Source organism: Spermophilus citellus (genome assembly GCF_964194105.1).
Source record: "Spermophilus citellus genome assembly, chromosome: 10".
In the NCBI taxonomy this organism is placed as follows: domain Eukaryota; kingdom Metazoa; phylum Chordata; class Mammalia; order Rodentia; family Sciuridae; genus Spermophilus; species Spermophilus citellus.
In genome coordinates this window covers 137,057,708-137,079,433 of record NC_138197.1, presented here as the reverse complement: position 1 = coordinate 137,079,433, position 21,726 = coordinate 137,057,708, and the positions used below count along the sequence as shown (strand labels likewise).

At 61.5% G+C, this 21,726-nt stretch overlaps 1 protein-coding gene across 1 annotated transcript in view; it reads left to right on the top strand.

The window, feature by feature from the left end:
• Window positions 1-21,726, top strand: part of TTLL8 (tubulin tyrosine ligase like 8) — a gene marked incomplete at its 5' end in the record, with an annotated part of 68,962 nt that overhangs the window by 33,419 nt on the left and 13,817 nt on the right. The window contains one exon of the mRNA XM_081311564.1: window positions 19,901-20,049. Within this exon, the coding sequence (XP_081167690.1) occupies window positions 19,901-20,049 (149 nt within the window). The remainder of the gene's footprint in view (window positions 1-19,900; window positions 20,050-21,726) is intronic.

The following is a 21,726-nucleotide window of genomic DNA, read 5'->3' as shown; positions in this document are numbered from 1 at the left end:
GTGTCGGGGCTCCTGTCTGTGTCGGGGCTCCTGTCTGTGTGTCGGGCTCCTGTCTGTGTGTCGGGGCTCCTGTCTGTGTGTCGGGCTCCTGTCTGTGTGTCGGGGCTCCTGTCTGTGTGTCGGGCTCCTGTCTGTGTGTCGGGGCTCCTGTCTGTGTGTCGGGGCTCCTGTCTGTGTGTCGGGGCTCCTGCCTGTGTGTCGGGCTCCTGTCTGTGTGTCGGGGCTCCTGTCTGTGTGTCGGGGCTCCTGTCTGTGTGTCGGGGCTCCTGTCTGTGTGTCGGGGCTCCTGCCTGTGTGTCGGGGCTCCTGTCTGTGTGTCGGGGCTCCTGTCTGTGTGTCGGGGCTCCTGTCTGTGTGTCGGGGCTCCTGTCTGTGTGTCGGGGCTCCTGTCTGTGTGTCGGGCTCCTGTCTGTGTGTCGGGGCTCCTGTCTGGGTGTCGGGGCTCCTGTCTGTGTGTCGGGGCTCCTGTCTGTGTGTCGGGGCTCCTGTCTGTGTGTCGGGGCTCCTGCCTGTGTGTCGGGGCTCCTGCTGTGTGTCGGGCTCCTGTCTGTGTGTCGGGGCTCCTGTCTGTGTGTCGGGGCTCCTGTCTGTGTGTCGGGGCTCCTGTCTGTGTGTCGGGGCTCCTGTCTGTGTGTCGGGGCTCCTGTCTGTGTGTCGGGGCTCCTGTTGTCTGTGTGTCGGGGCTCCTGTCTGTGTGTCGGGGCTCCTGTCTGTGTGTCGGGGCTCCTGTCTGTGTGTCGGGGCTCCTGTCTGTGTGTCGGGGCTCCTGTCTGTGTGTCGGGGCTCCTGTCTGTGTGTCGGGGCTCCTGTCTGTGTGTCGGGGCTCCTGTCTGTGTGTCGGGGCTCCTGTCTGTGTGTCGGGGCTCCTGTCTGTGTGTCGGGGCTCCTGTCTGTGTGTCGGGGCTCCTGTCTGTGTGTCGGGGCTCCTGTCTGTGTGTCGGGGCTCCTGTCTGTGTGTCGGGGCTCCTGTCTGTGTGTCGGGCTCCTGTCTGTGTGTCGGGGCTCCTGTCTGTGTGTCGGGGCTCCTGTCTGTGTGTCGGGGCTCCTGTCTGTGTGTCGGGGCTCCTGTCTGTGTGTCGGGCTCCTGTCTGTGTGTCGGGGCTCCTGTCTGTGTGTCGGGGCTCCTGTCTGTGTGTCGGGCTCCTGTCTGTGTGTCGGGGCTCCTGTCTGTGTGTCGGGGCTCCTGTCTGTGTGTCGGGGCTCCTGTCTGTGTGTCGGGGCTCCTGTCTGTGTGTCGGGGCTCCTGTCTGTGTGTCGGGGCTCCTGTCTGTGTGTCGGGGCTCCTGTCTGTGTGTCGGGGCTCCTGTCTGTGTGTCGGGGCTCCTGTCTGTGTGTCGGGGCTCCTGTCTGTGTGTCGGGCTCCTGTCTGTGTGTCGGGGCTCCTGTCTGTGTGTCGGGGCTCCTGTCTGTGTGTCGGGGCTCCTGTCTGTGTGTCGGGGCTCCTGTCTGTGTGTCGGGCTCCTGTCTGGGTGTCGGGGCTCCTGTCTGGGTGTCGGGGCTCCTGTCTGTGTGTCGGGCTCCTGTCTGTGTGTCCGGGGCTCCTGTCTGTGTGTCGGGGCTCCTGTCTGTGTGTCGGGGCTCCTGTCTGTGTGTCGGGGCTCCTGTCTGTGTGTCGGGGCTCCTGTCTGTGTGTCGGGGCTCCTGTCTGTGTGTCGGGGCCTCCTGTCTGTGTGTCGGGGCTCCTGTCTGTGTGTCGGGGCTCCTGTCCTGTGTGTCGGGGCTCCTGTCTGTGTGTCGGGCTCCTGTCTGTGTGTCGGGGCTCCTGTCTGTGTGTCGGGGGCTCCTGTCTGTGTGTCGGGGCTCCTGCCTGTGTGTCGGGGCTCCTGTCTGTGTGTCGGGGCTCCTGTCTGTGTGTCGGGCTCCTGTCTGTGTGTCGGGGCTCCTGTCTGTGTGTCGGGGCTCCTGCCTGTGTGTCGGGGCTCCTGTCTGTGTGTCGGGGCTCCTGTCTGTGTGTCGGGGCTCCTGTCTGTGTGTCGGGCTCCTGTCTGTGTGTCGGGGCTCCTGTCTGTGTGTCGGGGCTCCTGTCTGTGTGTCGGGGCTCCTGTCTGTGTGTCGGGGCTCCTGTCTGTGTGTCGGGGCTCCTGTCTGTGTGTCGGGGCTCCTGTCTGTGTGTCGGGGCTCCTGTCTGTGTGTCGGGGCTCCTGTCTGTGTGTCGGGGCTCCTGTCTGTGTGTCGGGGCTCCTGTCTGTGTGTCGGGGCTCCTGTCTGTGTGTCGGGGCTCCTGTCTGTGTGTCGGGGCTCCTGTCTGTGTGTCGGGGCTCCTGTCTGTGTGTCGGGGCTCCTGTCTGTGTGTCGGGCTCCTGTCTGTGTGTCGGGGCTCCTGTCTGTGTGTCGGGGCTCCTGTCTGTGTGTCGGGGCTCCTGTCTGTGTGTCGGGGCTCCTGTCTGTGTGTCGGGGCTCCTGTCTGTGTGTCGGGCTCCTGTCTGTGTGTCGGGGCTCCTGTCTGTGTGTCGGGGCTCCTGTCTGTGTGTCGGGCTCCTGTCTGTGTGTCGGGGCTCCTGTCTGTGTGTCGGGCTCCTGTCCTGTGTGTCGGGGCTCCTGTCTGTGTGTCGGGGCTCCTGTCTGTGTGTCGGGGCTCCTGTCTGTGTGTCGGGGCTCCTGTCTGTGTGTCGGGGCTCCTGTCTGTGTGTCGGGGCTCCTGTCTGTGTGTCGGGGCTCCTGCCTGTGTGTCGGGGCTCCTGCCTGTGTGTCGGGGCTCCTGTCTGTGTGTCGGGCTCCTGCCTGTGTGTCGGGGCTCCTGCCTGTGTGTCGGGGCTCCTGTCTGTGTGTCGGGGCTCCTGTCTGTGTGTCGGGGCTCCTGTCTGTGTGTCGGGGCTCCTGTCTGTGTGTCGGGGCTCCTGTCTGTGTGTCGGGGCTCCTGTCTGTGTGTCGGGGCTCCTGTCTGTGTGTCGGGGCTCCTGTCTGTGTGTCGGGGCTCCTGTCTGTGTGTCGGGGCTCCTGTCTGTGTGTCGGGGCTCCTGTCTGTGTGTCGGGGCTCCTGTCTGTGTGTCGGGGCTCCTGTCTGTGTGTCGGGGCTCCTGTCTGTGTGTCGGGCTCCTGTCTGTGTGTCGGGGCTCCTGTCTGTGTGTCGGGGCTCCTGTCTGTGTGTCGGGCTCCTGTCTGTGTGTCGGGGCTCCTGTCTGTGTGTCGGGGCTCCTGTCTGTGTGTCGGGCTCCTGTCTGTGTGTCGGGGCTCCTGTCTGTGTGTCGGGGCTCCTGTCTGTGTGTCGGGGCTCCTGCCTGTGTGTCGGGGCTCCTGCCTGTGTGTCGGGGCTCCTGTCTGTGTGTCGGGGCTCCTGTCTGTGTGTCGGGGCTCCTGTCTGTGTGTCGGGGCTCCTGTCTGTGTGTCGGGGCTCCTGTCTGTGTGTCGGGGCTCCTGTCTGTGTGTCGGGGCTCCTGTCTGGTGTCGGGGCTCCTGTCTGTGTGTCGGGGCTCCTGTCTGTGTGTCGGGGCTCCTGTCTGTGTGTCGGGGCTCCTGTCTGTGTGTCGGGGCTCCTGTCTGTGTGTCGGGGCTCCTGTCTGTGTGTCGGGGCTCCTGTCTGTGTGTCGGGGCTCCTGTCTGTGTGTCGGGGCTCCTGTCTGGGTGTCGGGGCTCCTGTCTGTGTGTCGGGGCTCCTGTCTGTGTGTCGGGGCTCCTGTCTGTGTGTCGGGGCTCCTGTCTGTGTGTCGGGGCTCCTGTCTGTGTGTCGGGGCTCCTGTCTGTGTGTCGGGGCTCCTGTCTGTGTGTCGGGGCTCCTGTCTGTGTGTCGGGGCTCCTGTCTGTGTGTCGGGGCTCCTGTCTGTGTGTCGGGCTCCTGTCTGTGTGTCGGGGCTCCTGTCTGTGTGTCGGGGCTCCTGTCTGTGTGTCGGGGCTCCTGTCTGTGTGTCGGGGCTCCTGCCTGGGTGTCGGGCTCCTGTCTGTGTGTCGGGGCTCCTGTCTGTGTGTCGGGGCTCCTGTCTGTGTGTCGGGCTCCTGTCTGTGTGTCGGGGCTCCTGTCTGTGTGTCGGGGCTCCTGTCTGTGTGTCGGGGCTCCTGTCTGTGTGTCGGGGCTCCTGCCTGTGTGTCGGGGCTCCTGTCTGTGTGTCGGGGCTCCTGTCTGTGTGTCGGGGCTCCTGTCTGTGTGTCGGGGCTCCTGTCTGTGTGTCGGGGCTCCTGTCTGTGTGTCGGGGCTCCTGTCTGTGTGTCGGGGCTCCTGTCTGTGTGTCGGGGCTCCTGTCTGTGTGTCGGGGCTCCTGCCTGTGTGTCGGGGCTCCTGTCTGTGTGTCGGGGCTCCTGTCTGTGTGTCGGGGCTCCTGTCCTGTGTGTCGGGGCTCCTGTCTGTGTGTCGGGGCTCCTGTCTGTGTGTCGGGGCTCCTGTCTGTGTGTCGGGCTCCTGTCTGTGTGTCGGGGCTCCTGTCTGTGTGTCGGGGCTCCTGTCTGTGTGTCGGGCTCCTGCCTGTGTGTCGGGGCTCCTGTCTGTGTGTCGGGGCTCCTGTCTGTGTGTCGGGCTCCTGTCTGTGTGTCGGGGCTCCTGTCTGTGTGTCGGGGCTCCTGTCTGTGTGTCGGGGCTCCTGTCTGTGTGTCGGGGCTCCTGTCTGTGTGTCGGGGCTCCTGCCTGTGTGTCGGGGCTCCTGTCTGTGTGTCGGGGCTCCTGTCTGTGTGTCGGGGCTCCTGTCTGTGTGTCGGGGCTCCTGTCTGTGTGTCGGGCTCCTGTCTGTGTGTCGGGGCTCCTGTCTGTGTGTCGGGGCTCCTGTCTGTGTGTCGGGGCTCCTGTCTGTGTGTCGGGGCTCCTGTCTGTGTGTCGGGGCTCCTGTCTGTGTGTCGGGGCTCCTGCCTGTGTGTCGGGGCTCCTGTCTGTGTGTCGGGCTCCTGTCTGTGTGTCGGGGCTCCTGTCTGTGTGTCGGGGCTCCTGTCTGTGTGTCGGGGCTCCTGTCTGTGTGTCGGGGCTCCTGTCCTGTGTGTCGGGGCTCCTGTCTGTGTGTCGGGGCTCCTGTCTGTGTGTCGGGGCTCCTGTCTGGGTGTCGGGGCTCCTGCCTGTGTGTCGGGGCTCCTGCCTGTGTGTCGGGGCTCCTGTCTGTGTGTCGGGGCTCCTGTCTGTGTGTCGGGGCTCCTGTCTGTGTGTCGGGGCTCCTGTCTGTGTGTCGGGGCTCCTGTCTGTGTGTCGGGCTCCTGTCTGTGTGTCGGGCTCCTGTCTGTGTGTCGGGGCTCCTGTCTGTGTGTCGGGGCTCCTGTCTGTGTGTCGGGGCTCCTGCCTGTGTGTCGGGGCTCCTGCCTGTGTGTCGGGGCTCCTGTCTGTGTGTCGGGGCTCCTGTCTGTGTGTCGGGGCTCCTGTCTGTGTGTCGGGGCTCCTGTCTGTGTGTCGGGGCTCCTGCCTGTGTGTCGGGGCTCCTGCCTGTGTGTCGGGGCTCCTGCCTGTGTGTCGGGGCTCCTGTCTGTGTGTCGGGCTCCTGTCTGTGTGTCGGGGCTCCTGCCTGTGTGTCGGGGCTCCTGCCTGTGTGTCGGGGCTCCTGTCTGTGTGTCGGGGCTCCTGCCTGTGTGTCGGGGCTCCTGTCTGTGTGTCGGGGCTCCTGTCTGTGTGTCGGGGCTCCTGTCTGTGTGTCGGGGCTCCTGCCTGTGTGTCGGGGCTCCTGCCTGTGTGTCGGGGCTCCTGTCTGTGTGTCGGGGCTCCTGTCCTGTGTGTCGGGGCTCCTGTCTGTGTGTCGGGGCTCCTGTCTGTGTGTCGGGCTCCTGTCTGTGTGTCGGGGCTCCTGTCTGTGTGTCGGGGCTCCTGTCTGTGTGTCGGGGCTCCTGTCCTGTGTGTCGGGGCTCCTGCCTGTGTGTCGGGGCTCCTGTCCTGTGTGTCGGGGCTCCTGTCTGTGTGTCGGGGCTCCTGTCTGTGTGTCGGGGCTCCTGTCTGTGTGTCGGGGCTCCTGTCTGTGTGTCGGGGCTCCTGCCTGTGTGTCGGGGCTCCTGTCTGTGTGTCGGGGCTCCTGTCTGTGTGTCGGGGCTCCTGTCTGTGTGTCGGGGCTCCTGTCTGTGTGTCGGGGCTCCTGTCTGTGTGTCGGGGCTCCTGTCTGTGTGTCGGGGCTCCTGCCTGTGTGTCGGGGCTCCTGTCTGTGTGTCGGGGCTCCTGCCTGTGTGTCGGGGCTCCTGCCTGTGTGTCGGGGCTCCTGCCTGTGTGTCGGGGCTCCTGTCTGTGTGTCGGGCTCCTGTCTGTGTGTCGGGGCTCCTGTCTGTGTGTCGGGGCTCCTGTCTGTGTGTCGGGGCTCCTGTCTGTGTGTCGGGGCTCCTGTCTGTGTGTCGGGGCTCCTGTCTGGGTGTCGGGCTCCTGTCTGGGTGTCGGGCTCCTGTCTGTGTGTCGGGGCTCCTGTCTGTGTGTCGGGCTCCTGTCTGTGTGTCGGGGCTCCTGTCTGTGTGTCGGGCTCCTGTCTGTGTGTCGGGGCTCCTGTCTGGGTGTCGGGGCTCCTGTCTGTGTGTCGGGGCTCCTGTCTGTGTGTCGGGGCTCCTGTCTGTGTGTCGGGCTCCTGTCTGTGTGTCGGGGCTCCTGTCTGGGTGTCGGGGCTCCTGCCTGTGTGTCGGGGCTCCTGTCTGTGTGTCGGGGCTCCTGTCTGTGTGTCGGGGCTCCTGTCTGTGTGTCGGGCTCCTGTCTGTGTGTCGGGGCTCCTGTCTGTGTGTCGGGGCTCCTGTCTGTGTGTCGGGGCTCCTGTCTGTGTGTCGGGGCTCCTGTCTGGGTGTCGGGGCTCCTGTCTGGGTGTCGGGGCTCCTGTCTGTGTGTCGGGGCTCCTGTCTGTGTGTCGGGCTCCTGTCTGTGTGTCGGGGCTCCTGTCTGTGTGTCGGGGCTCCTGTCTGTGTGTCGGGGCTCCTGTCTGTGTGTCGGGGCTCCTGTCTGTGTGTCGGGGCTCCTGTCTGTGTGTCGGGGCTCCTGTCTGTGTGTCGGGGCTCCTGTCTGTGTGTCGGGGCTCCTGTCTGTGTGTCGGGGCTCCTGTCTGTGTGTCGGGCTCCTGTCTGGGTGTCGGGCTCCTGTCTGGTGTCGGGGCTCCTGTCTGGGTGTCGGGCTCCTGTCTGTGTGTCGGGCTCCTGTCTGTGTGTCGGGGCTCCTGTCTGTGTGTCGGGCTCCTGTCTGTGTGTCGGGGCTCCTGTCTGTGTGTCGGGCTCCTGTCTGTGTGTCGGGGCTCCTGTCTGTGTGTCGGGGCTCCTGTCTGTGTGTCGGGCTCCTGTCTGTGTGTCGGGCTCCTGTCTGTGTGTCGGGCTCCTGTCTGTGTGTCGGGGCTCCTGTCTGTGTGTCGGGGCTCCTGTCTGTGTGTCGGGCTCCTGTCTGTGTGTCGGGGCTCCTGTCTGTGTGTCGGGCTCCTGTCTGTGTGTCGGGGCTCCTGTCTGTGTGTCGGGGCTCCTGTCTGTGTGTCGGGCTCCTGTCTGTGTGTCGGGCTCCTGTCTGTGTGTCGGGCTCCTGTCTGTGTGTCGGGGCTCCTGTCTGTGTGTCGGGCTCCTGTCTGTGTGTCGGGCTCCTGTCTGTGTGTCGGGGCTCCTGTCTGTGTGTCGGGGCTCCTGTCTGTGTGTCGGGCTCCTGTCTGTGTGTCGGGGCTCCTGTCTGTGTGTCGGGCTCCTGTCTGTGTGTCGGGGCTCCTGTCTGGGTGTCGGGCTCCTGTCTGGGTGTCGGGGCTCCTGTCTGTGTGTCGGGCTCCTGTCTGTGTGTCGGGGCTCCTGTCTGTGTGTCGGGGCTCCTGTCTGTGTGTCGGGCTCCTGTCTGTGTGTCGGGGCTCCTGTCTGTGTGTCGGGGCTCCTGTCTGTGTGTCGGGGCTCCTGTCTGTGTGTCGGGGCTCCTGTCTGTGTGTCGGGCTCCTGTCTGTGTGTCGGGCTCCTGTCTGTGTGTCGGGGCTCCTGTCTGTGTGTCGGGCTCCTGTCTGTGTGTCGGGGCTCCTGTCTGTGTGTCGGGGCTCCTGTCTGTGTGTGGGGGCTCCTGTCTGTGTGTCGGGCTCCTGTCTGTGTGTCGGGACTCCTGTCTGTGTGTCGGGGCTCCTGTCTGTGTGTCGGGGCTCCTGTCTGTGTGTCGGGGCTCCTGTCTGTGTGTCGGGGCTCCTGTCTGTGTGTCGGGGCTCCTGTCTGTGTGTCGGGCTCCTGTCTGTGTGTCGGGGCTCCTGTCTGTGTGTCGGGCTCCTGTCTGGGTGTCGGGGCTCCTGTCTGGGTGTCGGGGCTCCTGTCTGTGTGTCGGGGCTCCTGTCTGTGTGTCGGGGCTCCTGTCTGTGTGTCGGGCTCCTGTCTGTGTGTCGGGGCTCCTGTCTGGGTGTCGGGGCTCCTGTCTGTGTGTCGGGGCTCCTGCCTGTGTGTCGGGGCTCCTGTCTGTGTGTCGGGGCTCCTGTCTGTGTGTCGGGGCTCCTGTCTGTGTGTCGGGCTCCTGTCTGTGTGTGGGGCTCCTGTCTGTGTGTCGGGGCTCCTGTCTGTGTGTCGGGCTCCTGTCTGTGTGTCGGGGCTCCTGTCTGGGTGTCGGGGCTCCTGTCTGTGTGTCGGGGCTCCTGTCTGTGTGTCGGGGCTCCTGTCTGTGTGTCGGGCTCCTGTCTGTGTGTCGGGGCTCCTGTCTGTGTGTCGGGGCTCCTGTCTGTGTGTCGGGGCTCCTGTCTGTGTGTCGGGCTCCTGTCTGTGTGTCGGGGCTCCTGTCTGGGTGTCGGGGCTCCTGTCTGTGTGTCGGGGCTCCTGTCTGTGTGTCGGGGCTCCTGTCTGTGTGTCGGGGCTCCTGTCTGTGTGTCGGGGCTCCTGTCTGTGTGTCGGGCTCCTGTCTGGGTGTCGGGCTCCTGTCTGGGTGTCGGGGCTCCTGTCTGTGTGTCGGGCTCCTGTCTGTGTGTCGGGCTCCTGTCTGTGTGTCGGGGCTCCTGTCTGTGTGTCGGGGCTCCTGTCTGTGTGTCGGGGCTCCTGTCTGTGTGTCGGGGCTCCTGTCTGTGTGTCGGGGCTCCTGTCTGTGTGTCGGGCTCCTGTCTGGGTGTCGGGCTCCTGTCTGTGTGTCGGGGCTCCTGTCTGTGTGTCGGGCTCCTGTCTGTGTGTCCGGGCTCCTGTCTGTGTGTCGGGCTCCTGTCTGTGTGTCGGGCTCCTGTCTGTGTGTCGGGGCTCCTGTCTGTGTGTCGGGCTCCTGTCTGTGTGTCGGGGCTCCTGTCTGTGTGTCGGGGCTCCTGTCTGTGTGTCGGGGCTCCTGTCTGTGTGTCGGGCTCCTGTCTGTGTGTCGGGCTCCTGTCTGGGTGTCGGGCTCCTGTCTGGGTGTCGGGGCTCCTGTCTGGGTGTCGGGGCTCCTGTCTGTGTGTCGGGCTCCTGTCTGGGTGTCGGGGCTCCTGTCTGTGTGTCGGGGCTCCTGTCTGTGTGTCGGGCTCCTGTCTGTGTGTCGGGGCTCCTGTCTGTGTGTCGGGGCTCCTGTCTGTGTGTCGGGCTCCTGTCTGTGTGTCGGGGCTCCTGTCTGTGTGTCGGGCTCCTGTCTGTGTGTCGGGCTCCTGTCTGTGTGTCGGGGCTCCTGTCTGTGTGTCGGGGCTCCTGTCTGGGTGTCGGGGCTCCTGTCTGTGTGTCGGGGCTCCTGTCTGTGTGTGGGGCTCCTGTCTGTGTGTCGGGCTCCTGTCTGTGTGTCGGGACTCCTGTCTGTGTGTCGGGGCTCCTGTCTGTGTGTCGGGGCTCCTGTCTGTGTGTCGGGGCTCCTGTCTGTGTGTCGGGGCTCCTGTCTGTGTGTCGGGGCTCCTGTCTGTGTGTCGGGGCTCCTGCCTGTGTGTCGGGGCTCCTGTCTGGGTGTCGGGGCTCCTGTCTGGGTGTCGGGGCTCCTGTCTGTGTGTCGGGGCTCCTGTCTGTGTGTCGGGGCTCCTGTCTGGGTGTCGGGGCTCCTGTCTGTGTGTCGGGGCTCCTGCCTGTGTGTCGGGGCTCCTGTCTGGGTGTCGGGGCTCCTGTCTGGGTGTCGGGGCTCCTGTCTGTGTGTCGGGCTCCTGTCTGTGTGTCGGGGCTCCTGTCTGTGTGTCGGGCTCCTGCCTGTGTGTCGGGCTCCTGTCTGTGTGTCGGGCTCCTGTCTGTGTGTCGGGGCTCCTGTCTGTGTGTCGGGGCTCCTGTCTGTGTGTCGGGGCTCCTGTCTGTGTGTCGGGCTCCTGTCTGTGTGTCGGGCTCCTGTCTGGGTGTCGGGCTCCTGTCTGGGTGTCGGGGCTCCTGTCTGGGTGTCGGGGCTCCTGTCTGTGTGTCGGGCTCCTGTCTGGGTGTCGGGGCTCCTGTCTGTGTGTCGGGGCTCCTGTCTGTGTGTCGGGCTCCTGTCTGTGTGTCGGGGCTCCTGTCTGTGTGGTCGGGGCTCCTGTCTGTGTGTCGGGGCTCCTGTCTGTGTGTCGGGCTCCTGTCTGTGTGTCGGGCTCCTGTCTGTGTGTCGGGGCTCCTGTCTGTGTGTCGGGCTCCTGTCTGTGTGTCGGGGCTCCTGTCTGTGTGTCGGGGCTCCTGTCTGTGTGTCGGGGCTCCTGTCTGTGTGTGGGGCTCCTGTCTGTGTGTCGGGCTCCTGTCTGTGTGTCGGGACTCCTGTCTGTGTGTCGGGGCTCCTGTCTGTGTGTCGGGGCTCCTGTCTGTGTGTCGGGGCTCCTGTCTGTGTGTCGGGGCTCCTGTCTGTGTGTCGGGGCTCCTGTCTGTGTGTCGGGGCTCCTGCCTGTGTGTCGGGGCTCCTGTCTGGGTGTCGGGGCTCCTGTCTGGGTGTCGGGGCTCCTGTCTGTGTGTCGGGGCTCCTGTCTGTGTGTCGGGGCTCCTGTCTGTGTGTCGGGGCTCCCTGTCTGTGTGTCGGGGCTCCTGCCTGTGTGTCGGGGCTCCTGTCTGGGTGTCGGGGCTCCTGTCTGGGTGTCGGGGCTCCTGTCTGTGTGTCGGGCTCCTGTCTGTGTGTCGGGGCTCCTGTCTGTGTGTCGGGCTCCTGCCTGTGTGTCGGGCTCCTGTCTGTGTGTCGGGCTCCTGTCTGTGTGTCGGGGCTCCTGTCTGTGTGTCGGGGCTCCTGTCTGTGTGTCGGGCTCCTGTCTGTGTGTCGGGGCTCCTGTCTGTGTGTCGGGGCTCCTGTCTGTGTGTCGGGGCTCCTGTCTGTGTGTCGGGGCTCCTGTCTGTGTGTCGGGGCTCCTGTCTGTGTGTCGGGCTCCTGTCTGTGTGTCGGGCTCCTGTCTGTGTGTCGGGCTCCTGTCTGTGTGTCGGGGCTCCTGTCTGTGTGTCGGGGCTCCTGTCTGTGTGTCGGGCTCCTGTCTGTGTGTCGGGGCTCCTGTCTGTGTGTCGGGGCTCCTGTCTGGGTGTCGGGGCTCCTGTCTGTGTGTCGGGCTCCTGTCTGTGTGTCGGGGCTCCTGTCTGTGTGTCGGGCTCCTGTCTGGGTGTCGGGGCTCCTGTCTGGGTGTCGGGGCTCCTGTCTGTGTGTCGGGGCTCCTGTCTGGGTGTCGGGGCTCCTGTCTGGGTGTCGGGGCTCCTGCCTGGGTGTCGGGGCTCCTGTCTGTGTGTCAGGGCTCCTGTCTGTGTGTCGGGGCTCCTGTCTGTGTGTCGGGGCTCCTGTCTGTGTGTCGGGGCTCCTGTCTGGGTGTCGGGGCTCCTGTCTGGGTGTTGGGTGCCTCTCTGGGTGCTGGGCTGCCCAGGTCTTCTGCTGCCTGTCCCCCCAGTCACCTGCTGGCTGTGGATAGGAAGATACCCTCGGGTGCCTCTGGGTACCACCTTTATGTGTAGCCTCACTTGATCCCACAGCAGCCTGGCAGGTCTGAGCAGCTGCACCTGGCTGGCTCTGGGTAGTAGGTGAGGGACTGTCTGCAGGGCTGCCCAGGCCTGGGCTGTCCAGGATGCTCACTATCCCTACTGCTGCAGCCCTATTCACCCCCCCAGGGGGGCCAAGTCCTTCCCAGCCACCATGGGGGAGAAGAGAGGGGCGGAGGCGGCCCAGGCCCCTTGGGGCAAAGGAGGGGGACAAGCCCCCATTCAGGAGGGTCTGCTGGGCCTCCATGCCATCCCAGGGCATTTTGGTCCCTGTCCCTTCTTTCCTTCCTCCTTCCTGTCCTGCTGAGGCACAAAGTGGACCCTGTCACTGGTGTGGTGTACAGCGTGGGTGCAGGTGATGGGGGTGGTGAACCTGGCAGCTACACGCTGTCAGGAGGGGACCAAGCTAGCCCCTCGGCCTGGCCACCTGGGAGGAGGCTCGCCTCTGCTTCCTGCCGGCTGGGGGCGAGAGGACAAGGGCCAGGCGGGCGGGTGGGGAGTGGACACGGCACTGCTGCTCTCTGGCCCCTGGGTACTCCCGAAGGTACTGGCACTCCTCTGAGGACCTGATGGTGTCCCCTCCTTCTTCCTGAGATGCCGAGGGGACCTTAGAGTTGCTAGCCACATTTTGGAGACTTCCGTGTCTCTCTTGACCCTGTGGCCGCTGGCTCGGATGCAGTGATCACGGGAAATCTATCTTCTGTCGTAAAGAAATACCCTCTTAGCCTCTTCTGAGTGATTCTTCCCTTACTTTCCACTTTTTCTGATAAAGTACAGCGATGTTGGCCTTCTGTTTACTCTGTGTGTGTGTGTGTGTGTGTGTGTGTGGCTACGGGGTGGAGCCAGGGCCTGGGGCTTGCTAGGCCCTCTCCACTGAGCTGCCCTGCCCTCCACACCAGCGTTCTTTAGTTTGCAAGGTATGGATCTTTTTTGTTGTTGTTCCAACTTTTGCTTTTTATCTACTGGTACCTTTATATTTAAAGTGTGTCACAGTGTCACTGTCACCCCAGAGACTTGGGAGGCTGTTGTAGGAGGATCACATTCAAGGCCAAACCTGGCAACTTAGTGAGAACCTGCCTCAAAATAAAAGAGTAAATAAACAGGGCTGGGCTGCAGCTCCGTGGTAGGGCACCCGGGCTCAGTCCCCAGGGCTGCAAAGATAAACAACAAGCAGTTATGTTGTGCCTGCTGTTTGCCCATCAAGCTGTCTTTCCATCAGTGCAGGCCAGGAGCCCTCTGCACACGATGCCATGAGTGTCCAGCTGGCAGTCTCTGTTCTGATGACAGATGGCCTCCTGCTTTCTGTCCCCACTGCCTTTCCCTCCGACACTTCTGCATCGCTCTGGACATCTTGGACTCTGATGGTCTGCCTCAGAGTTGTCTCACTGTTCCCTGGACAAGTGGGAGACTCCAGCAGCCAAGCGCCCCTCCCCTGCCCCAGGTCTCCCTTCTGCAGGCAGTGACCCCTGAGGCGCCTCCATCGCTTCTTCTCCAGCCTGTGGTCCTCCCCATGTCTGCTGCCGAGTCTCCTGCGCTTCGAGTTGAGGGGCGAGCTGGCCGGCAGCTGGGGAGCTCTCTACAGGGCCTCTCCATGATGCGGCCAGCTGCGGCTCCCGCTGCCATGCCCCCAACTCTCTTTCTTGGGCTGCTTTTCAAGGTTTTCTCTTTCTTTTTCTGAAGTTTGACTTTGCTGTGCCTGGATGTGGCTTTCTTTGGTTTCTCTGTCTCAGGGTTTGGGGAGTTTTAAATCTAGGGCTGTCTTCTGTGGTTTAGAGAAGTTCTTGTCTGTTGCCTCCACAGGTGTTGCCAGGCCCCATTCCCTGCTGGCCTCCCCACGCTCACCGGCCTCCCTGCGGTGGGCTCTCCTGGTCTCCTTGCTCTGTTCTGAGGCCGAGCCTGGGTGTCTTCCACTGGCCTGTCTGAGGTCTCCTGGTTCCGTCTGGACCCACGTGCTTCACCCTGTGGCACGCCCGTCCCTGCTGGTGGTCTGCCTGGCTCTGGCACCAGGTCTGGGTTCCCTCTTGCCGCTGGTCCTCGTCCCCACTCACATTCTGCTCTCTTTTCCTGCTCCTCGGTTCTTCCTGCCCGCCAGACCTCATGCAGGAAGGAAGTGGGGACTGCTGTGTGTGGTGTCTCCTGGGGCCACACCCTGTGGCGAGGGGCCAAGGTCCTCAGCCAGTCAGTGCTTCTGAGCTGCATCTGCAGGTCCAGCTGACAGCTGTGGGTGGCCGTGGGCCAGCTCTGGGTCAGGTGTCTGGGGGATGTGAGAAGCCTGCCGCAGGCCCGGCCCAGAGACAGCCTCCTGAGCCCCACAGCCGGGGCGGCCTCACTGTTTCTGTTCAGATGACCCAGGTTCCACTGAGGGAGGACAGCTGGGAAATGCTGTGCGTCCAGCCCCCCTGGCAAGTCCCAGTGACAGTTCACATGGCCACGTGGCTTCTCCTCCCTCAGTGAAGCCCACCCCAGGACTGAGCCCCAGCCTGCAGCCAGGGAAGAAAATGACCCACCTGCCTTCGGAGGAAAGGCGCCCTGAGCCCCTCACTCCTGCAGTCCACCCTGCTTCCGCAGTGCTGTGTGGGTCAGCACAGCAGGTCCTCTTCAGGTTGTCAAGGGGCACATGGCTGCTGTGCTCACCTATGCCACCTGGTGAGGAAGCCCTGAGGGCTCTGTGCCTCAGCCTGTGGCACGCCCGTCCCTGCTGGTGGTCTGCCTGGTTGCTGTGCCTCCCTCCCTGGCCACTGCCCACGGCACTCGCCCTGCTCCCCTCACAGCCCCGGCTCCCTGAGGCGCCCGCCCTGGTCCACTGGTTCTGGGCTCCAAGCTGCCCGGGGCGATTCTCCGTGGCTTTGCAGGGTCAGTCCTGCGGGGTTTTCTGCGATTTGGCCCTTCCCAGAGCAGCTCCTGACTCCTGTGGTCCCTCAGCTGCGTCTGAAGAGCTGCTTTTGATATTCCTTCCAGGGATGATCTGCGGGTGGGACCCTCCCGGTTTCGCTTCTTTCTCAGCCTGTTTCCTTCAGTTTTGAAGGACGCCTTCTCTGGAGCGAAGTCCTCCATCTGCGGAGTTCTTGCGGCCACGGCTGCCTCACCCTTCAGCACTCTCCTGTCCAGGAGGCCAGGTGCTCTCTCCTGCTGCTCCGAGGTCCTGGCTCTGGTTTCAGTGGCTTGGGCGGTGGTCCCGGGAGTCTTCCTGCTCATCCTGTGGGGGCCTTGTCCCGCGGCTCTGGGGAACCGCTGGCTAACCGCAGGTGCAGTGTGCGGCCGGCTGCCTCCCCCTGGCCGCTGTGCCCTGCCCTGTGCCAGGCCCTTCTGGTCCACTCTGGATACTAGCCTGAGTCCTCCCTTCAGCCAAACACAGCCGTGCAGGGCGGCTCCTGCATAGTCACAGCTCACGCCATCACAGGAAGACCCGGCCCTGCTGGCCCTTCCAGAATGTTCTGTCCTCAGTAGGCGTGTTCCCCATGCTCCTACCAAGGAGGTCGGTCTCTGCTGCTTCTCCTCACAGGCTCTTCAGAGCCCGGGCGCGTCTCCTGCCCATTCTTCAGGTGGTTTGTGGGATGCACTCAGAATCCTGGTATGGGGGTGTGGTCAGAAAATGCTCCGCTCTTGGAGTCCAGTCCACCTGCATTTCTCTTTGGGAGAACACTTTGGAAGTCACTGCAGAGAGCCTCGCTGCTTCCGGGCCCCCATTCTGCCTCTGTGTGCTGGCCCGCCACCTCCAGCTAACTTGTGCTTGTGGCTCAGGACCCCAGACACACCACCGCGTGGACGGTGAGGTGCCTTGTCATCAGTGGCCCCAGGGCCCTGTCACAAGCCCAGGACCGCGTCGGAGTTGCACAGAGGCACTATAGACACAGACTTTCCAAGGGAATGGTCTGGCCGGCTCTCCAGGAGTCCACATACACCTTGGTGATCATATGTCCACTTCTTCTATTTCAGCCTAAGTTTAAAAATATACTTATTGAGTTATAATTTGAACATAGGTTCTTGATTTTTAACATCTTACCAGTTTCCAAGCACATAAGAATCATGGAGCCCTTTGAATATATTCACATAGGTGAGTCCATGTTAAAATGCAATGCTGTGTGTAAGTAACGCGTTTGCTCATCTTTATGTAGCCTACAAACATATGCGTGTTATACATAACACGGGCATAATTCAGATTAGAAATGAAGAAACAAAATCACCCCGTTCCACTAAATGCAGCAAGTACTCTGAAGACAAAGACTTCCAGAGTAATCCTTTAGAAAAACCCCAAAGACTCAACTAGGTTCATGGAGACCCCTTTTACATGTGACTGCGGGACACTCAGAAGTGAAACCAAGAGAAGACGCTCGGGGAAGCAGCAGCAAGGAGGCTGGTGTGGCTGCATCTGGTCAGACGGGCGCGTCACCGTCAGGCGCCTTCAGAGCCAGAAGTGAAGCCTGACGGTCAAAGCGCCCACCAGGCAGGTGCAGGGACCATGCCCAACGTGAACGCCATGGAGGCATGGGCTCTGGAGAAAGGGCTAAGCCAGACAGCAACCTCAGAAGACAGGTGTGAAAGCTGCACATTTGGAAACCCAGAAACCCATTTAAAAGTGACCCATGGCAGCCAGGTGTGATCCCAGCGGCCAGGAGGCTGGGGCAGAAGAATGCAGAGCAAGGCCAGCCTTGGAGACTGGTGAGCCCTGAGTCAGAACAATGTGGCTCAGTGGTAGAGCACCCCTGGGTTCACCCCCGTACCAAAAAAGGAAAAAAAAGTGACCAGCAAATTCTGTCACCTTTGCAGAAGAGATAAAGTGATGATTTCAACATACACATGTTCAAGTTTTCAGCAAACCAGGAAGAGAAAAGCTTGTGGATGGGTGGTTTGTAACAATCCCACAGCTGATGCTTCTTAGTGGGATACACTGAAGTGTGGTCCTGAAATCAGAATTTTCTGCAGATGCTCACAGCAGTCCTCTGATCAGCTGGCGTGTCCAGCAGTTGGGAGACAAAGAGCACAGGTGGAGAAGCTCGTTGTTTGTAGATGGTGTGATGGTGCACATAGAAAATTTTAAGAAATTTAAAAATATTAGAATTAAGTGAATTTAACAAGGTCTCCGGACTCAAGATTAATACAAAGTCATTCTATTTCCATGTGCTAGCAGAGATGGTAAGACTAACATTTAAAATCACAGTATACAATAAAAAGCAACAACAGAGATCTAGAAATAAATGTAGCAAAACTCATTCAAGTCCCTAAACTGAAAGTAATAAGCTCAGAGGTGTCAGGTGCCTAATATATGTGTATGAGCGTGTAAAAAATGTGCTCACAAATCAGGAGACTTACGGGTGTGGTTTGTTCCTCCAGACCAACCCAAAGGTCAACAGAATCCCAACTGAAATCTGGGCAGGATTTCTTTGGAGGCAAGAGAAATTAAAGTGACTCTAAAATTCATACAGCAATATAATAATGATTTAAGAAAGGCTCCATCAAGAAAAACAGAATCGGGGATTTCATGCTCCAATTTCAAGACTAAGTCTGTACTAATAAGGTATATTGAGATAGAAGAGAAGATCCATCCAGTGCGGCAAGACGGAGACCCCAGGAACGGGTCCTCATTCAATTGGCCATGTATCCTGAGGCCAGGCCCCTCAGTGGACAGCGCTGGGGCCACGGGCAGCACGTGGAATCCTGCTTCACAGGCACACAAAGAGGAACTTGAGACAGGATGTGAGAGAGTTAAGAAACCAACACTGGGGCGACCTCCACACCCAAGGGAAGATTTCCACAGTCCACCAGGATGAGCAGACCCATGCCGTGCGTGCTGTGGGCGTGCTGAGCCGCTCGTTTCTCAGAAAGCGCTGTGTTGGGGTTCACTACGAGGCATCCCCGGTGCTCATGAGGCAAGGCAAGAAGGTTCAGAGGTGAAGTGACTGGGTTATGAGAGCCGTCACCTGGTGAGTGGGTTCACTCACCGGCAGGGGTCAGCTGGTGGTGGCTGCTGGCAGTGGGGGTGGCGGAGGAGCTGGGTCACGGGGGTGGCCTGTGGGGTTTACACTTTGTTCCTGGTGAGCGGAGCTCTCTGCTTCCTGGTGCCGCCCTGAGCCGCTCTCCTCCTCCAGGCCCATGAGGTGCTGCCTCCTCTGGGCCCAGAGCTATGGCGTCAGCTGCCCCAGGACTGAACCTCTAAACCATGAGCCCCCACATAAGCTTTCCCTCCTCTTGTTCTTGTCGGGTCTCTTGGTCGCAGTGGTGACCAGCCGACTGAAGGGAAAGGCGAGCAGTGTCCTGGAGGACCGTGACAGCCCGCGGGTCCGGTGAGGCCTCCCCTAGTTACTCTGAGGACTGCTGTGGGTCAGGAAGAGGCGTCCGATGGAAACGTTCAGGAGTCCACAAGAGAAGGCTTCCAGATGCCCCCAGACAGGAGCTCGCGAGGGGAGAGCGGCTCCCTGGCTCCAGAGGCCACCCACTCCACACGTGTGGGCCCCTGCAACTCCCACGGCTCCCACACATCCAGGCACCTGCACACCCCGTGTCCAACTAGTCATCCCGAGGTCTTCACCCACGAGGGCGGACGCGTGTGCTCAGAAAGGCCTTGTTCCGAGAGCCCAGACCTGGCGCTGGCTCTGCTGCCCGTGGCGCAGCGGCCAGGCGAGCCTCGCAGCCTGTCCCGAGAGGCCATCGGGGTGCGTGTGTGGTTCCAGGTGTAAGTTCAAGGCAAAGCCGGTCCAGGCGGTAGAAAGTCAGAACGCAAGTGGCTGCTGTCCATGGGGCGGAGTCCTAGGGAACCTGCTGAGGAGCAGCATTGCGTCCTCGTCCCTCGTGGCGGTTGGGTGTTGAGCACTCCCCGTTTTTGGGTAGGGGGTTATGCACTTGACCACATTTTCTTAGACCTCAATAAAAAGGAAGGTCCCAGGGGTCATGGAGGCCCCCTGCGTCTGGTCAGGAGGGTGGGCAGTGGAGTTCGGTCTGGGCTGCTCTGGAGGGGCCGGCAGGGAGCCTCAGGGCTCGTGGGGTCCGCCCGCACCAGGACCCAGTGAGCCTGGCCGGCTGCACCACCCTTTCTCATGTAGGGGTGGGAGGGACTCCATCTGTTCTCATGAGCGGCAGGGTCCAGAGCCTGGCCTGTGGTGCTTCCTGAAGCCCGGCTGGGCTCTGGCTCTCAGAGCTGTGGCCTCCTAGCTCCCTTCCACAGCAGACCCAGGCGGGGCAGCTCCTGGAGGAGGGGTCCTTCCAGACCTGGGTGCCGTGTCCTGGGAGAGGCTGAGAGACTCCTTCCCCTGGGGCGGCCACTGCTTAACCTCCCCAAGCCAAAGCCATGGGAGCAGCCAGTGGCCAGGAGCCACCTCACAGCAGGTCTGGGGCCAGTTCAGGCCACAGCTTTCTGGGGCAGGGGCTGCACCTGCTCGTTGAGCCTCGAGGCCCTCCTGCTCTACCACCCAAAAGGGCTCTCAGGGGAGTGGGGCCCTGTCTGCTACTCAGCCAGCAAGGCAGGGCCCTCACTCTGTCCCCTGCTCCCTGCCCCCAGCAGGCAGTCACTGCTGGGGCTCATGTTCTCTTGGCCCCCCCAACTTCAGCTCCACAATGGTGGCCGCCCACATGGCCAGGGTCCCCCACGCTTCACTTTCTCCTGGGTGCTGCCCTCCCTCCCAGCAGGGCAACAGAACACAGATGCCCCTCAGCCTGGGTCATGGCCAGCGTGCTGGGTCCTGTGCAGGAAGCGTGGCCTGGTACTTCCTCCTGAGCTGCTGGGCTGCCACCCGCAGAGGGTCCCATGCCATGGGCTGCTGAGGTGCTGCATGGGAGCCTCTCCAGGTGCAGAGGGTTCCGCAGACTCTGAGCTGCTCGGCAGCTCCACTGGCCTTAGTGCCACAGGATCCTGGGGCCTCCTGGGGCCTCCTGGGTCAGGCCACTGCTGCCTGACTCTGCAAAACCACCAACAATATCTTGGGGTCTGGGCAGCAGTGGACTCACAGGGTGGTCACTGGCCACTGGTATGGACTGGAAGGTCTGCATGGCATGTCCATTTCTTACGGGGGACCATCGGACGCGGTGCATGCAGAGGGAGCCTCTGCATAGGGACCTCCAGTGGTTCCCATGTGGCCCCAGGCCTGGCATCCTGGGTACACATGCAGCCAGATCCACAAGGTGGGTCCCCACTTCTTGACCTCCCTGTCCAGGAGCACTCTGGCAGGCCTGGGTCCCCGGCTGTGCTCTGGTTGGAAGGACACCCTGGCCTGCCCCAGCCGGTCATAGACCCATGCGCACTGGGCGTGGCCAGCTTTGCAGCCTCACGCACTTTCCGCATCTTGCTTTGTAGTGGCGATGCTTTCATCTCCAGTTCAAGGAATTACTTTTCGCAGTGCCAGGCTCTGCTGAATAAGATCACTTCTGTGAACCCCCAGACAGAGATCGACGGGCTCCGGAACATCTGGATCATCAAACCTGCAGCCAAGTCCCGGGGCCGAGGTGAGTTCCCCGGGAATGGGTGCTCCATGGGCACGAGCCACCCTTGTTGACATCCACCCAGGGGGTGTCAGGAGCGAGCCGTGGTCTCCAGCTTGAGGCCCTGTGGGGAGGTGGGGAGCTGGGGTGGCGGTCACTGGGGGCTCAGGACTCACAGGTGCCTGGTGGAGGAGGAGGACGCACAATCCCGTCTCAGTGCTATGTTCAGGTCTGCCAGTTAGCCAGTGTCTCCTCGTCTGCATTCCCAGGTTAGACTGGTTTGTGGTCGTCCTTCTCTATTACCTTGGTTGAACTTAGTGACAGGCTTACATCAGCCTTTGAAACAGAGGGTGGACGTTCATCTCAGGGAGAGCGATTCCTACACCTTAATTCACTAGCAAACTCATCCCTAAAACCCAGACTCTTGCTGGGTGTGGTGGCCACACCTACAATCCCAGCAACTCAGGAGGCTGAAGCAGGAAGATCACAAGTTCAAGGCCATCCTCACAATTTAGTGAGGCCCTCAGTAATTTAGTGAGACCCTGTCTCAAAATAAAAAATAAAAATGACTGCCAGTGTAGCTCAGGGGTAAAGCACCCCTGAGTTCATCCCCAGTGCTGAAAACTAGACACATTAATTAACTAAAATAAAAACCAGCTTCTCTCTCAGAGCAGAGCCCTAACACTGCTTAGATTTTGTCTGTGGTTGTGGTTACTGCCTATTCAGGTTTTTTACTTCATTTTCTCAAATTACAGCCATTATTATATTCTGATTTTTTCCTAATGGAGTGAGTGTTTCTGTGTGTTTCGGTAGAACTCAAGGTGGTTTTCTCATTTTATCCGTGTTTTCAATCAACCTTTGGTGGCATGTTCCGGTTTTCCTATTAAGCACGTCCCCCTTATCTCTGACTTGAGTGCTGAGCTCACTGGTCCCCAGTGCTGCGAGATCCCCTCTGTGGACAGCCTTCGCGGCACCCTCTTGTTTGTGATTCAGAATGTCCTCTTCTTCCTGGGTGTCCAAGTCAGCTTTATTTTTAGTTTGGATATTCTGTTTGCATCCTGAATTATTTTGAATGGTTTGTTGATTTTTGTGATCTTAAAACATGCACTAATGTGTGGTTTTGTTGCATTCAGTCCTGAGCCTCCTCTGGCCTGGCAGGTGGTCCACACCCCGTGTCCTGCAGACTTCTTTCTGCTCTTCTGCCCACCCCTGCCCTGTACTCTGCCCGTCCAGCCAGCCAGACCTTCCTCCCACTGCCTGGGCACCTTGACCCCTGTCTACAGCCAGAGCACAGCACTCCTCTCTGCTGGTCCCTGGCTGTGCTCTCCCTGCCCCTGCCCAGGTGCTGGGGCTCAGTGACTTCAGGAGTTGGTTGCCATGTCCTGAGCTCTGGTGTCAGGCAGGGTCTCCACTCCCTGGAACTGAAGGGACCAGTCTCGTGCCCTGTGAGGAGCTCTCCCTCATGCCTCTGGAGTTCTGTGGACAGAGCGTCCCTCCACCCTGGGTCAGTCAGGATAGACCCAGGATAGACCCCTGGTGTCAGGAAACAGGCAGCCCCAAATCTCAGTGGCCCTCAGCAAAACGTTGTCACTCAGGCTTGTGGACATTGTGGCTGGCCTGGGCAGACCGCCAGGCGCTCTGCCCATCAAGTCCCCTACCTGGGGACCCCACTCCCTCAGGCTTCAGAGTTGTCACGGCAGA